This window comes from Sapajus apella, unplaced genomic scaffold, assembly GCF_009761245.1.
Source record: "Sapajus apella isolate SASKATOON/1434 unplaced genomic scaffold, GSC_monkey_1.0 scaffold25, whole genome shotgun sequence".
NCBI classification, from domain to species: Eukaryota; Metazoa; Chordata; class Mammalia; order Primates; family Cebidae; genus Sapajus; species Sapajus apella.
In genome coordinates, this window is record NW_022436965.1 from 13,722,058 (window position 1) to 13,739,082 (window position 17,025).

Below are 17,025 nucleotides of genomic sequence, written 5' to 3' on the forward strand. Positions count from 1 at the left end.
TAAGGCTGCCCACCTACAGTCATCTGATCTTCAACAAAATTGACAAAAACAAGTGATGGGGAAAGGATTCCCTTTTTAATAAATAATGCTATGATAACTGGGTAGTCATTTGCAGATAATTGAAACTGGACTTCTTCCTTACACCATATACAAAAATTAACTGAAGATGGATTAAAGACTTAAATGTAAAACTCAAAACTATAAAACCCTAGAATAAAATCTAAGCAATGCCATTGAACATAGGCATGGGAAAAGATTTAATGATGAAAACACCAGAAGCAATTCCAACAAAAGCAAAAATTGACAAATGGGATGTAATTAAACTGAACAGCTTCTGCAGAACAACAACAAAACTATCATCAGAGTCAATAGACAACCTACCAAATTGGGTAAAATTTTTGCAAACTATCCATCTAACAAAGGTCTAGTATCCAGAGTCTACAATGAACTTAAATTTACAAGAGAAAACCCCATTAAAAATTGGGCAAAGGACATAAACAGACACTTCTCAAAAGAAGACACACATGTAGCCAAGAAACATATGAAGAAAAGTGCAACATCACTATCATTAGAGAAATGCAGATCAAAACCACAATAAGATATCATTTCATACCAGTCAGAATGGCTATTATTAAAAGTAAAGAAACAACAGATGCTGGTGAGGTTGCAGAGAAAAAGAAATGCCTTTACACTGTTGATGAGAATGTAATAAAGTTTAGCCATTGTGGAAGACAGCGTGGTGATTCCCCAAAGGAAATACCATTTGACCCAATAATCCCATTACTGGGTATATATCCAGAGAAATATAAGTCATTCTACTATATAGATACCTGAAAGCATATGTTCATTGCAGCACCATGCACAATACCAAAGACACGGAATCAACCAAAATGCCTATCAATGATAGACTAGATAAAGAAAATGTGGTACATATATACCATGGAATAATATGCAGCCATAAAGGAATGAGATCATGTCCTTTGCAGGGACATGGACAGAGTTGGAAGTCATTATCCTCAGCAAACTAAAGCAGGAACAAAAAAACAAATATGGCATGTTCTTATTTATAACTGGAAGCTGAACGATGAGAACACATGGACAGAATAGGGGAACAACACACGCTGGGACCTGTCAGGGTGGCAGTGGTTGGGGAGGGAGAGCATCAGGAAAAACAGCTTACGGATACTGTGCTTAATACTTAGGCAATGGGTTGATCTGTGCAGCAAACCACTATGGCACATATTTACCTATGTAACAAACCTGCACATCCTGCACATGTACCCCAAACTTAAAATAAATGTTTAGGAAAAAAAATAAGGTTTAAGAAAATTAGAAAAATCCATTGCTAGCACTCAGTCTTTGTAATAAATAAATATTTAATAAAATAATTTCACTTAAGTGAACATCTAGGTTAGTAGAATGAATTGGAAGTGGTTCAAATTTTATAAACTTTCTGAAAGAGCTTGTCTATAGGACTATTTAATTAAGAAGTTATGACAATTACCATGATGGTAAATTGTAAAATAAGCAATGCCTTATAGGATTCATTAGTAATCTCAATAGCGTATTGTGGCGTGATTAGAATGCATTTAAAACATATTTTTGAAGCACAATTAGAAGTCTTAGTTGAGCAAAGTCCCTGCGAAAAGAGGAGAAGCCAGAGCTATATATAGACATAACTTTGCATGCTGCCCATTCTAACTTCAGCAAAATCATCGAGAAGCAGTAGAAGGTCTGGCAGGTTAAAGAAAAGGTAGTGGCATTTCTGTGATGGCAATTCTGCAGGCAAATAATATTTACACTATCTGCAAGTCTGAACTCAAAAGGGAAGGACAGTGAAAAAGAAAAAGAACCAAAAAAGAAAAAAAAAAAAAGGAAGAAAAAAAGAAAAAGCCCAGAATAAATCAGAAAAAGGGTGGAGTGGGAGGAAAAAAGGATAACAGATGTCATAAAGAAAATTAACAGAGTGAGAAAGTGGCCCACCCAGGAGGCCAAAAGGAGGAAAGAAGCAAAATGCAGCCTGTCAGAGAGCTGCTGGGAAGTCACAGCAGGGCTTCAGAGGAGTTTTAGATAAGCGTAAACTCTCACGAATGTTGTTAATCTAGATGAGGTTTTACAATTTGCATGGTTGGTTGTGTTTTTAATGTTTTACTTTTTTAAAAAGCTGGAGGTGGAAAGGTGGGGGTGTAGGGGTGTGGGGGCAGTGGTTTTAGCTTTCAAAATGAAAACCTAGTCCTAATTAACATTTGGAGTCTGATTTCAGAGATTCCAGCTGGAGAATCTGAAGTTGAGCCCTAAACCAAATGGGACTCTAGACAAGCTTAAAGACATGCTGGGATTTTAGGCTGGTGCAGATATTGCACAAAACTGGCAATGAAATTCACAAACAAATCTCAAAGGGATTAGAATTTGGCAGGTAGTGAGCCTGGAAGACAGCTCCAACTTAAGCAAATTTTCAATTTTTCTCTGGATTTTAATGTGTCTAACACATATTTAGATTTAGATTTGTAAGGACCCACACCATCCCTACTAGAAATCTAGTAGCTGTCCCCATTATTGGCTTCTAGGCCATTATTATCCCTATCCTAATTAGCATTTTTATAACCCCTTTACACCCATAGATCCTAAAAAAAACTTGGTAAAAATTAAAAGACAAATAAGCCCTGAAGATGTGCCTTCTGAGAAACAGGGAACGAATGATTATTATATCTGATTTGTAAACAGCTCAAGTATGGCAAAGAGAAGTTTGATTGTTGGCTATTATCTAAGTGACAACATATAAATTAAAAGGAAATAAAAGAAGTTAAACAACTATCAAAGAAAGCACAAGTGATAAAGTTTAAATGGAATATAGGTTTTTTAATGCAGATATCACAAATAAGATTCATTTTTCTCTTTTTAATAAGAATTCAGGCAGACATACTCAAGTGAGATGCTTTTTGAAAGAGTAATAGCAATTCCATCTGGTCACACTTCTAAGTCCATTTTGGGCTGTGATTATACATCAACTCTTGACATTTATTAAGAGTAACCTGTGACTATCCAGTGATAAAAAATATACTACTAAAGTGTAGTAATAGAGTGAAGTCTTACAGGTAGAAAAGACTGAGGAAAGAAGAGTTGAACAGGTTTCATTATGAAGCTGAGGGGAACAGAAAGGAAAGAGATTTGGGATCAGAGATGTAACTTCAGTGTTGACATATTCTTCAAGTTCCTCAAAACTGTCATTCTTCTGCTACTATTTTCCCCACACTCTACACCAGCGAATCCTGTACCTGCACATACATCAGAGTCCTCTGAAAGCCTGGCAAAACTGATTGCTGGACTTTACCCCCAAAGTAAATTCAGAAATCCTGAGTAGAGCCTGAGATTCTGCATTTCTAGCAAGTGCCCAGGTCAGGCTGCTGCCACGGGTCCAGAACCACACTATTGCTCTAGACCAGGGGTCCCCAGCCTGGTCTGCTGCCTGTTGGAACCAGGCCACACAGCAGGAGGTATGCGGTGGAGGAGCAAGCCTTATATCCTGAATTCTGCCTCCTGTAAAATCAGTGGTGGCATTAGATTCTCACAGGAGCACGAACCCTATGGTGAACTGTGCGTGCGCGGGATCTAGGTTGCACACTCCTTATGAGAATCTAACTAATGCCTGATGATCTGATGTGAAACAGTTTCATCTTGAACCCTGCCCTGCCCCACCCTGTCCATGGAAAAACTGTCTTCCATGAAACTGGTCCCTGGTTCCAAAAAGTCTGGGACCACTGCCCTAGACCATTCCAGCTCTTTGCAGGTCCAGGTTTCAGCTGCTGTCACTTGGGAGTCCTGAACGCCTGAGCTCCGTGGATGAATGCAAAGCTGTCTGCCTCACTTCTGTCTTGAAGTATGTAACCTTGGGAGAAAATCTCTTTCCTGTTTTCCTGAAGGTGGCCTGAGCCCATTTTCACTGCTACAGAGAATGTGGGGCATCTGCACTGGAGTCTCTTAGACACACATTTTATTTCACATTTTAGAACAAAGTGCTCTAGAATTTATGAATGTGCTGAAAGATTTTACCACACTACAGGGGCACTTCACAGGGTCAAATAGGAAGAACTATAACACACACATACACACACCCCACACACACAAACACACACCCGCACTGCATCTTGTACTAAAAACAAGGGACAAAACTCTACAGAGTGACAAAGCCCTTCCCCTGAAAGGGTCCTACATGGTGCAGAAGCCCATGACTGCCACTACTGCTCGGGCAATGTCTCAGTCAAGCTAACCTTCCCCTTCCTTCTCCTCTGATCGTCTCATTTCCAGGTCTGTATGCAGCCTTTCACATCCCAGAATAAAGTACATCCCCTCAATTAGGACTTGCTAGTCAGGCTTCATCTACTCTCTACCTCTTCTTGGCTAAAATTTTGGGCAAGAAAAACGGTACAAAGAACCTCAATTTGTATGCCATTATTTTTCACCACGTGAATTATATATAGGCCTCTGCATTGCATGGAGTTGCAGCAGCAAGGCAGGCACTGCCCATGAGTGATCAATAAGCACGTGTCCCAGACACAGCTAACAGGGCTACCATCTGGAATATAAGTAATAAAAGGAAGGCAGGGAGAGGTCCAAGACAACAGAGAAGAAAGAATCCAAGGAATGGTGTAACAGACGGAATGAATTAGTGATGGAAGCATTGTTGATATCAACTACTAAATGGGTAAGAACAATACAACTTTCCACCTCTGTTTCAGTAATCCAGCCACTCCAATAAAGCTAAATTTGTCCCAAGGCCCCACCTTTCTACTCTCAACTCCTTCCTATATAAATTCCTATGGAAGTAGTGCTCAGATGATAATAACACATAAAATATCTCTATGGACTGCTTTAAGATAACACAAATATATGCACATTTAAATCCATGGAGTCCTAAAGTTACAGGGAAAGAGAGTACCAAACTCTTGGTGGTGTTTGAGATAGAAGCAAATGTGTAACCATGTCAGAGACAGGAGAATATATGTCCCTTTAAAACTCTCCAAAGACTAATATACCTTTCAACACCTCCCTTTATAACCTTGTATAAAGTTTAACACTTTTGGGATATTCTCACATAGATTTACTTTAAATATTTCATTCAGTATTTTAAGCCCATTATATTCTCTTCTGCTATAACTGGGGGATGGTGACTGCTAACTTTTCTTTAAGTAAAATATTTAATCCATGAATGTATTTACCACATTAACCTTTATGCTTCTCATTTTAGACTTAAATTATTAAGCTTTTTATATCACTCTTTTGGCCCTCAACATGGTCTGTATTTCCTAATGCCTGTGGAAGCTGACCCTATAGGGAAGGCAGAATGAGATCCATGGTGAGATTAATGATAAAACAATGAAATATTCAGGTTTCCGGATGATCTTGCTTGTAGTTATTTGCATGGTGCTTGTTGTTTCAGGACCAGAGCCATGGTGCTGTTTATCCAGGATAAGTCATAATTTTTAAAATGTTATAATTTTAAAACAATTCACCCTTTCCTGGCTTAGGATAATTTCAGTTTTACCACGGTTTGTCAGATATTCTTACCTCTATCCTTAACCTTTCTGAACTTTATTCTATTCCAAGTGATTTCTTCATTTATTCGAGAACTGTTGGAAGATGATTCCTTTTCTCCTAAAATGCGAGCTGGGCACTACCAAATAACTATTGATTTGCCAGCATATGGATTAATCCCTGCCTAGTGTTTCTCAAAGCACAGTTGAAGACCACTTGCATTAGCAGCACGTGGGATATTTGTTTAAAAAGCAAATTCTTGTACTTCACACCCGATTTGACATATAAGAATTGAAAGGGAGGGGCAGAACCTACGAATCTGCACTTTAAAAATAAGTACCCCTTACCCGATCCTTACCCCATGTAATTCTTAAGCATTTTCTTTTTTTTATATACTCTCAGCTGAATCCACTACCAATGTGTAACATTTAAAGACAAGGTGTGACCAGACAAAGTCCTGGGTGTCCCACTGGCTGGGTCTCCCCATTCAACAGAGCATGTAGTAATGATCTGAGATGTGGTCAACTCCTTTAGCTGCCTTCTCAAAGCAGGAGTGCATCATTTGGGTCAGAATAAAACATCTACTAAATTTAAGAAGTGGCTTCTCCTTTATCTTGCAGACCTCACTGATACTTTCACAGAACATGGCATGAGTATAGGAGAGCATGTGCTTTATAAGTATAGGGCCTGTACTTAGAAAAATTTATTCTAAAACTTTTTCTAGTAGAAAATATCACACTTGGCTGGGCGTAGTGGTTCATGCCTGTGGCTCATGCCTGTAATCCCAGCACTTTGGGAGGCCTAGATGGGTGGTTCACCTAAGGCCAGGAGTTCAAGACCAGCCTGGCCAAGATGATGAAACCCCATCTCTATTAAAAGTACAATAATTAGCCAGGCGTGGTGGTGCGTGCCTGTAGTCCTAGCTACTCAGGAGGCAAAGGCAGGAGAATCACTTCAACCCAGGAGGCAGAGATTGCAGTAAGCCCATACTGCGCCACTGCACTCCAGGCTGGGTGACAGAGTGAGACTCCTTCAAAAAAAAAAAAAAAAAAAGAAAGAAACAGAAAATACTAAACTTGCAGGCATATAGCTCTTATTGTTAAATTTCTTTTTCTTCTAAAATGGCAAATAGTGCTTGGCTTTTCTTCCAGTTTTCTGACAGCTCTTCGTTCTTTCAAGAACATCAAAATAATTAGGTAGAAGATGTAAAGGGTCTTACTGGTCTTATTAAACAGTCCTTTACCAAATCTCCTTCCAACACAGTTCAGTTTCTTGCCCTCTTAATGTATACACACACATGTTGCCTGTCACTGTTTTATGAGAATTAATAGTGGGGAGAAGTATCACTTGTGCTTTGAGTAACAGAAGTGATTCAGCATCACTGATAAATGAAATTTGACTAACCTTTATCACATACTCAATTATGTTTATCAAATATTCATACAACAGGTACTTGTGGATCCTTTATCATGTCCTGACTTTCATATCTCTTCTGTCTTACACTGAGTTTTCTCTTGCAGGTCGTCTAGTGCCATGAACTAGTAAATCCAAAACCAGGATTGGTCTTGAACTGAAAGTCCAGGAAGGAAGTACTAGCAGGTCTCCAAAACCTAATCCATCCAGTGTATAACATGTTGAGGCTAACCAAGAAGAAGGCTATAAATCTGAAAAGGGCCCCTACAACAGAAGGACCTGTGGTGTAATAAAAACCAAAATGTATGTGGAAGGCAAAACATTCCCAGAAACAACAGCAGGTTTTCCATTATTCCTGAAAAATTAGCACAACCACGCTTTACTGAGTGTGGCCTCTCTGAAGGCCCCAAACCTCACATCTCTGCAGTTTTCCGAACCTGGATCTTGGCAAAAATTTTCAGAGATGAATTTTATCTAATTCAAAAGCTAAGGAAACTTAAAATCAGAGAAGTTAACTGACTTGCCCAAGGAAACAGCTAATCAGAGATGGAGCCATGTGTTAAGCTTCCCACAGCCCCCCAGACAGCTTTGTTTCTGCCACCCCATGTCACTTCACCACGGTTACAAGGCCATTTGATTCCACTCATGACAGGGTTTTTATTTTCTACATCTCCATCTATGTTGTCCCTACTTTACTTCCACTATGAATCTTCATAGAAAACTGATTCAATCTTTTCCATTTAAGACTCTCAAAGTCAAAGTTCTGTCCGCAACTTTCTATCTGTCTTTAGGGGAGCAGAAGCAGGTATCACTGAAGAATTACGTGTCAGTCTCTCAAAGAGGATAGAAAAGTGAACAAAACACACCGCCTGCCACTCAGGAGTTGGTAGGCTATGGGAAGAACAGACCTATTGGATAATCTTGGAATATGTGATAGATGAGACGACAGGCATCTATAAGGGTATGCACTGAATTTAGAGAGGAAATGGCAGCTCAGGCCAAACCTTAAAAGGCCTTACAAGTTGCACTGGTAGCCCCAAGGACATTCATTAACCATGGATACTTGCAGTATATAATAAAATGTCATAAAGATATACACTACATGTAATTGAATTGCTTTTTCTTTCTTTCTTTTTTTTTTAAGAGAGGCAGGATTTTGCTCTGTCATCCAGGCTAGAGTACAGTGGCATGACCATAGTTCACCATAACCTAAACTCCTGGGGTCAAGCAATCCTTCCACCTCAGCCTCCTGAGTAGCTGGGACCACAGGTGTATACAACCATAGTTAGCTGGCTAACTTTTCAATTTTTTTGTAAAGATGAGGGTCTTGCTATGTTGTCCAGGCTGGGCTCAAACTCCAGGCCTCAAGTGATCCCCCTGCTTCAGCCTCTCAAAGTGCTGGGATTACAGGGGTAAGCCACTGTGCCTGGCCTTGATTCTTAATATCTTGTTTCAATATGACCCTGTCCTCACAAAGTTCTATGTATCATTCCTTACGCAGTATCACTGCTAGTACGTTATATTATTTGACAATGGATAAAACACTTTAAAATCAGTTATTTCACCTGATTCTCACAGAAGTTCTAAGAGAAAGCCTGACAGGTACTATGCATAGCTAACGAAGGGCAGAGCCAGAGTTTGAACCTAATTGTCTGACATCACTTGGCCTCTGTCCTTCTCTGCAGCTCTTTTGAAAAAGAAAGGGCGCAACTCTATGAGAAGCAGCAAAGAATTGAAAAGAGATTATCAAAAACTGTAATGGAGACTGTTGGGAAGAATAGGATGAGCTTTCAAGAAATATATGCTCACAGAGAAAGCAGAGCCAAGAATTAGGTGGATTTTAATCATCCCATAAGTATGAAAAAAACTAATCAGTTCTATGTAAAAGGAGGCTGTAAGTGTAAGATAAGTCTTTATCCCTATGTACATTCCTTAGAGAACAAAATCTTCTTGGTTTAAATAGAATCTAGGATTGTGGACTTTGGTAGAATTAATAAATATGGCTTTATGAAAGAGAAAACAAGAAAAAAGGAAGAATAGAAGGAAAATGAAAGAGAAATACGAAGAAGAAAGGAAAGGAAGGAAGGAAGGAAAGAAGGGAGGGAGGGAGAGGGAAAAGGGAAGGAAAAGGAAAGGGAAGGGAAAGGGAAGGGAAGGTAAGAAAGGAAGGGAATAAGGGAAGGAAGGGAAGGGAGGAGATCTTTCCCCGATCTATTATCTGATAGTATCACAGTATTCATGGATGGAGTGACCACTCACTTCAATTATTACCCAGGAGATAAGGAAAACCATTTTTCCTCTTTCTTTTCCTCTCTTCCTTTCTCTCTCTATGTTGGGAAGAGAGTACACTTTATTGGTCAAGCACTTGACATGGTTTTTATACAGTTATCATAAAATATTTGCATATTATAATTTTATAAGCCATGTACAAATTACATTACTCTTTTAATCAATAATGTTTTTCAAGCCCCAGTTATTTCAAACATTGTGTTGAGTAGCTAAGATATAATAATGGAAAAGACAATATTGGCAGCTTGTAAGTAGTCAGTGTCATAAGGCAGACACACAGGAAACTAATAGTTTCCCTAAGGTGATAAGTGGTAAAATAGAGATCAGAGTATGATTATATAACCCATCTGTGGTTGATGGTAGGTGGTGGTGGAGTGCCAGTCATTAAATACTCCAAGTAGGAAAAATGCCCATAAAAATGTGTTGAAAGATCAATAGGAGTTAGTACACAGCATTGTCTCAAGGATAGTATTGGCATTTGGGGCAGGATAATTCTTTGTTGTGGGCTATCCTGTGCGTTGTACGACATTCAGCAGCATCCCTGTCCTGCACCCACTATATTTCAGCAGCTCCCCCTATTCACCCAGTTGTGATAACTAAAAATGTCTCCAGACACCTCCCCTAATGTGAGAGGTGGTGGGTGCAAAATTGTCCCTAGCTGAAAATCACTGGCTTAGAGAAATAAGTCATGGGATGAGCCCTGGGAATGGGTTTCAACATGCATAAAGATACAGGGAGTGAAGTAACATGGTAACAACAATACTTCTGTGATGGATAATGAAGGTAGGTAATATTTATAATGCACAATTATATACAAACATTAGACCGAGTCACTGCGTATAATAACTCATTTCTCTTTACTATAACCTTATGAGATAAGCGTTGCTATTAAAACCCTGTTATAAAAACCCTATTAAAACTCTATTGAGGGTAATGGGGCACAAAAATCTAATGTAATTGCCCAGGGCCACCCCACAGGTAGGACAAATACTCAACCCTAGATCTAGCGAACAGACAGTGCAAAGCCCGAATACTTTTTAGAATACTGTGCTGCAAAAGGCTTTTTATGTCTGGAATAGAGAGTGCACAAAGAGATTTGAAGAGACACAAGGTTGAAAGACAAAGGCTCATTTACTACCTGCAAAGGAGTCGGACTTAAATGTGAAAACAATGGGGAGTTCCTGAAATATTTTTAGCAGAAGAGACACATAGAAAGAACCCTGTAATAGCAATAGGCAGAATGAAGAAAATTCATGGGCACATGTCTGGGGGAAGGAAGAACAATTAGGAAATTACTGCAACAGTCCAGATGAGAAATATTGAGGTCCCAACCAGTGAGGGCAACTGCGGGAATGAGCAGAGCTACTCATATAATGATCCGGTGACCAACCGACCTGATGACTGACTGGACACAATCGCTGTCTCCAAGTCATTAGGGAAGTATGGATCTCAGCTGGTCTCTAAGGGAATGACTTCTTTCCCTTTTCTTTTCCTTTTCTTTCCTTTTTCACATCTTCAGAGTTTACAACTAATTATATTGAGGCTACACCAGCAGCAATGCCCCTTCTTTCTACATTACTCATTCAGTAAACATTCACCAAGTGGTTAATAGTGCACAACAAATGGCACCAATAAGAATCTCTTACAGGCCAGGCATGACACTAAATGCTTTCTGTATGTTATCACATGCATCCCTCATAACAACCACTTAAAATAACGTTGTTGCCCCACTTTCCAACACAGAGGCTCATATTACTCAGCTGACCCAGCATTGGAATCTAGAGTTGTTTCACTTCAAAAATTTTCCACTAACCAAGGTGCCATTCCTTGCCCATATGCAGTTTACAAAAGAGACAGAAAATACAGAGTATTCAGGTCACAAAGGCCAAATGCAAGCGACAACTGGAAAAAAGAGAACTGAACGTACAAACAATTTTGGATTGCAGATACACAGTACATGTGTGTTCTTGCTGGGACAATGGGAACATAAGCGGCAATAAGAAGATGGAATTATTTAGATAAGATTTGTTAAAGAAAGTCTTAGTGGCACCTCAGAAAATGTAAGCAGCATAGAAGAGTGGAGAATTAAAAGCAAACTCTTACGCCAAAAGAATACGATGCAAACAAAGGTGCTGAAGTAACATGAAGGGCAATATGCGCTGCGGGTACTGAGCTGGTGGATTTACTGCCTGGGCTTATTGGGAGAAACAATGAATGAGGCACTCCACCATCACAAGGCTAAATATCAAAACGAGGCCTCTTAGAATGATATTCAGTACTGGAAAGCAAAAAAAAAAGAAAACCCTTTTAGATGCTGGGTAACAAAGTGCCTGATCCGAGCTCAGTTTTCTGTGCTGTAATTTTAAAAACTTCCTCTCTCCTACCTGGCCCCCTTTGCTTTATCTTGCCTCTGGTCTCTTTCCCTCCCTGTGTCCCTGACACTCTTCTGTTCTCCCTAATATATTTCACTGACTTTTTCCAGTAAAGAATTGTCTGCCAAGTTGCCCCTAGAGCATGCCAGTTTCAGCCTTTCTTGTCCTTTCTTTTTCATTTTTACCCTGCCTCTCTGCATTTCTTATGACTTATTTATTCAGAGTTGTTTCTCCTTCTCCCCTGTCCAGTTCCCCTTCCTTTCCTATGGGGATTGATTCACCTGTATCGTTGCATCTTCCTTCCACCCTCTAGGTGGCTAAATAACGTTGGCTACAATTACTGCTGCACAACGAACTCTCAGTTGGGGTGGTGGTTCTCAAATATTAGCAGGCCTCACAGTCAGTTGGAAGCTTGTTGAAACAGTCTGCTGGGCCCCATCCCCGGTTTCTAATCGAGGAGGTGTTTGGAGGCCTGAGAATGTGCATTTCCAATAGGTTCCCAGGTGATGCTGAGAACCACTGGAGCTGGGGCATCAACAGCTGTTGCCTGGTAACAGTCAGGAGACATCAGCCCAGCAGTCAGGCAGAGAAGACATGGAGCTTTTGTTCCTTGTCACCTCAACAAAGGGACTGATGACAGTCTAGGAAGCTCTGGATAAGTGACCCCACTGATGTGCTGGGGTACAGGGAGGAGGGGGGAACAAATGGGAAAAGGATTGTATTATAACCCTCTGGGAAACACGGAAGCCAGCTCCAAGCCCTGTCATCCACCCTCCCACTTGAGATCACGCATAGAAGCAGCAGAAGGGAATTCTCAGGATCCCTTTGATCTCTTCCCAGCTCCCTAGTCTTGTGTCTGTTTATCTCCCTCCTTCCCTGGCCTCCTCTCTTCCCTCCTTCTTACCCCCTGCCCAGTATGATTCACTCCTCCTCTCTCCGCCTCCCCACCCCACTGCCATCTGTTTTTCTAATGATGGCAGAAGATGAGCTGTTTTGTTGGCCCACACCATAACAAAGCACACTCCATGCTAGCATTTTCCCTGATGCGCTTGCAGAGTGCTGTTTTATTGGTATCATTTCCCCACCCAGTTTTCTCTTTTCCCTCAAACCCCACCCTTTCCCCCTCTCCAGCCTCATGTGGATCCTGGATTCCCAGAATTAGATCAAGAAACACAGAGATACAGAAGGATGGACTTAACATGCATATGGGCTGGGTGTACATCAGGGAGGAAGCTGGAAATCAGGGCAGTTAAAGGGGTCTCTCTGCAGCACCCACAGGAGCCAGAATTACCCAAGCATTGCTGCTAAGTGTCTTATTTTCTTCCAGTGTGAGATGTGGATAACAAAACTTGTTGAAACCTGTTGTGACTGAGACCAGAATGCTTGTACTCGTCACTGGCTATTCTTAGGCAGGGAGGGCTTAAATGGGGTGTGTGTGTGTGTGTGTGTGTGTGCGCGTGCATGTGTGTGTGTGTGTGTGTGTGTGTGTGTGCGTGTGTGTAAGCATCTCCTTCTCCTATATCAGAATTCCTGGGTCATCCTTTCTTAGAAATACTCTGCCTTATTCTTGAATTTTAAAATTACCTTCAGTTAATCTAAGTAAAGAAATCACAGCAGCCTACGTCCCCCCACTGGTTGGAGAATCTACTATGTGAAGAAGCAGACAAGATTTCTTGAGGTAATGAAAGTCTAGTTTAGTTAATTAACAGTGGACAACAGGTCTGCCTATGAGGTTGCAAACATAGATGCCCGCATGACCCAGGCAGTTATTTTAAACAAGGAACGCCCACCAGGTAAGTAGCCATAGGGAAAGGTGAAAGCTGTGCTGACTGGAGAGAGTTGCGCCTCTGCGTTTGCAGCTGCCACTCAGGGCCAGCTAATTGTTGTCATGGTTGCCAGCTAGTCTTGTTTTTCAAGAGAAAAATCTTTGTGGAGAGTTTTAAATATTTTTATTTGAGATGTGCGCACATGCCTGTAATGTTATCTACGCACATATGAATTTTATGTAAAAATCCTAACTTTCAAACATTGGCAACCAAAAAGAAAATAGTTTTTAGACACTGTGCTGGCCAAACAAACCTGCCAGTGGGCCATCAGTCTCCAAAACTCTGAGTGAATTAAGCTCCAACAAGGCCCAGTTACAGAATCCCAAAACCATAAATAATTCTGACTTGCTTTTTTAAGTTAGCTTTTATTAAGTCATTTAAAGTGGAACTCCAAAGATTTTGCTAAAACAAAACAAAACAAAAATCAGAACTAATTTCTATAAATTTAAGATTGTGGAACCAACTTAATTTAAGAAATTAAACAAAGGGCAGAGGAACTGGGGAGGGACCAAATCCTAAATTAGAAGGACTCAAGCTCCATGAGTTAAATCCACCTGAGTTCTCTAGTCTGAGCTGGGGAAGGGGAAGCTGTCTTACCTCACACGACTGGATGCAGTGGACCAGGACGGGGTCTGGGTGCCATTGACGCTGGCCAGTACACACAATGCTCTAAGAGGAAAGATGGGAAAAACAGAAAACAAAATTAAAGACATTTGGTCTCTGCAAGAAGGGGCAAATCCTGAGCTCACCACAGGAGTCCAACTCCATTCCTCAAGCAGGTAGTTTCCAAAATTGTGCCCCATAAAGAGGACTGGGGCTATCTAGCCTTTCCTGTGCACACTGACCACCCCAACAGATGTTGACCAGGCAGAAAGTCTCAGTGGAGGAGATTTCTCAAAACCTTTTATCCTTTTTCCCAAGATACCTAAATTTTCACAGTGGTGTAGTGTGGTTCAAAAAAGCATCGTCAACATTATAATGAGTTACGTCTGGTTTCAGGCATAATATTAGTTCCACTTATTTTGAAACTTTAAGAAATTGTAAGTTGGCTGTGTTGATCACACACAATGGTTTTTTTTAATGTTGACAAATACAGTTTTACAAGAGTCTACAACTTAATGTGGATCTCAGAAATGCTAGATTATAAGACGTGAGTGCCTACACCAGGACTGGAGGTGAAACTGCACTCTGCAGTGCACTCTGCAGTTCTTGGTATTATCATGCAGCCTGCCCTGTAGGAAACTGCACAGTACACATGCACTGGGCAAACAGGCCTAGTGTGAAATCACTGCTACTCAAAATCACACCAACATCAAGCTGGTGGGAGCGCAGTTAGGTTCTTCTTGAGAGGCTGGTGACTGCCTCGTTCCTGACAGCCATTTCCAGATGCATATTTAAACAAATAGTCATGTAGTTTTTGTTAAATATAAACAACTCATTTTCACATAACTTTTTCTTTTTATATTTTAATATTCTCAAAGAATATGCTTTTCTAAGGAAAAAAGAAAATCCCATAGCAGGTTTCAAAGAGAAAAGAAGGTTCTCTCCATAGCCTGCTCCCAACCCACCCTTCTGCAGACCTGCATATTCGCATTTTAATCAGTCCAACTGAAATTCCATGCGGTCAGAAGAAAAACAATACATGTCAACATAGGAGCTTTACCTGAGAGAGCACCTACAGGAATTTTAGAATGCTAACAATGTGTAATCATTAGATTGGAGACATTTACATATGCTAATATGCAGGTATATAAATATATACCTCATAGTCAGGTAGGAGAAGGGGGATCTGCAATATTTTTCTGGAGTTATATTGCTAAAAGTGAAAACTCCTCCCTCACAGCGTCTCTGGAGGGAAAATAAATAGCACAAATCCTAAAAAGTTTGATATTCAAAACTTCACATTGCAATATATTGTTAGAAAGTGACTTGGCTTAAGTCATTATTGTACTAAAAACGAATTATCGAAACAAATATATAAGGTAAACACAACAGGAGTATTCAGCCTACTGAAAAAGTGAGTTATTCTCCTGCACTTACAGCTATTTATGCAGAACCATTTGCATATCAACAGTAATTCTGTTAACTATAAATGATTCTTGTTTATGCTTTGAAGCAGGTTCTACTGGAAGTCTACTGAGCTGTGGTCATACATTTTATTATTTAAAATATCAATGGTTTGCACTACTTTGGGGTCCCAGATAGTAGCAATGGCAAAATATAATTTCTCGTTTAAAAGGCAAATGCATGAGAACTTTATTCCTTCTCATAGAAGGGCATTCACTAGAGACCCCCAGTTCCCCGCCCTAATCAGTCAGTTGTTCAATTCAGACCAAATGTATAAATACCTCACTCACTCACTATGGGTCAGATTTTCCAGTGAGCAAGGGGATCTGAAAATCCATAAACCTAGTTAACGTCCTTAAAGAGTTCCATATCTTTAATCGGATCCATGTTGAGGAATATTTGGGTTATTTTCAGCTGTTTGCTATAACAAACAAAGCTTGTATATAAATCATGTACAAGTATATGAAGAATAAATTCATAATAAAGGAGTCAATACCCACCCTTATAGATTTTTAATGATGTATAATTCAGTTTTGAGACTAATTCATACTGACGATTCTCCTTAACTGCTACAGAAATTGCAAAAGTTGGTGGTACTGTCATATCACTTCCTAGACTGTAAAACCCTTTAGGGACTACCTACCTTTCCTATTTCTTATCTCAGTGACTTACAGACAGATGAAGTTTTATAAGCATTTGCCAGCCACTAATTATGATACTGCATCTCTAGCCTTCTCCTATGAAAGTCATCTATTTCATAAAGATGTTCCCTATTTATAAATATATGTATTATGCCAGTATAAATATATGTATATGCCACTAATATGCCATTAGTGATTATAATTGGAGGGAAATTTCAAATGTCTTTCAGTACTCAATTCTATGGCAGCATTTGAGGTGGAAGACGGCTGTAAAACAGGAAGAAAAGCAAAGCAGTAAGATGGGCAGAGAAGGGCTGGCTCCTGGTGAGAGGTGAAATCATTTTATTTTATTTTCGTATTTATTTATTATTTTATTTTATTTTTAGAGACAGTCTCACTCAGTCACCTAGGCTGGAGTGCAATGGCACAATCATGGCTCACTGCAGCCTCAATCTCCTGGGCTCAAGCGGTCCTCCTGCTTCAGCCTCCTGATCAGCTGGAACTACTGGCATGTGTCACCGTGTCAGGCTAATTAAAAAAAATTTTATTTTAGAGACAGGGTCTCGCTGCGTTGCCCAGGCTGGTCTAAAATTCTTGGTCTCAAGCAATGCTTCTACCTTGGCCTCCCAAAGTATTGGGATTACAGGCATGAGTCACCATGCCTGGCTGATTTTATTTTCTGGAACACTTTTGAAAAATTACAATCATATATATTACATCTGAAAACTATAACAATAGAAAAAACTTTATATCTTCTGCCTAACTTTATCAAAATTTTAAACATTTTCCAGAATATAAGTCACAATAGATTCCATTAATGTCTCCTATATATGTCCCTTCAATATCATTATACTTCCTTCCTCCCTATTGGTAACAAATATTCTG

The 17,025-nt window shown here is 39.9% G+C and overlaps 1 protein-coding gene across 2 annotated transcripts in view; it reads right to left on the minus strand.

Annotated features, from left to right (window-relative positions):
• Positions 1–17,025, minus strand: part of PAPPA2 (pappalysin 2) — a 280,840-nt gene that overhangs the window by 30,588 nt on the left and 233,227 nt on the right. For both annotated transcript variants that reach the window (XM_032291320.1, XM_032291319.1), the window contains one exon: positions 14,030–14,101. In XM_032291320.1, coding sequence (XP_032147211.1) covers positions 14,030–14,101 — 72 coding nt within the window. The remainder of the gene's footprint in view (positions 1–14,029; positions 14,102–17,025) is intronic.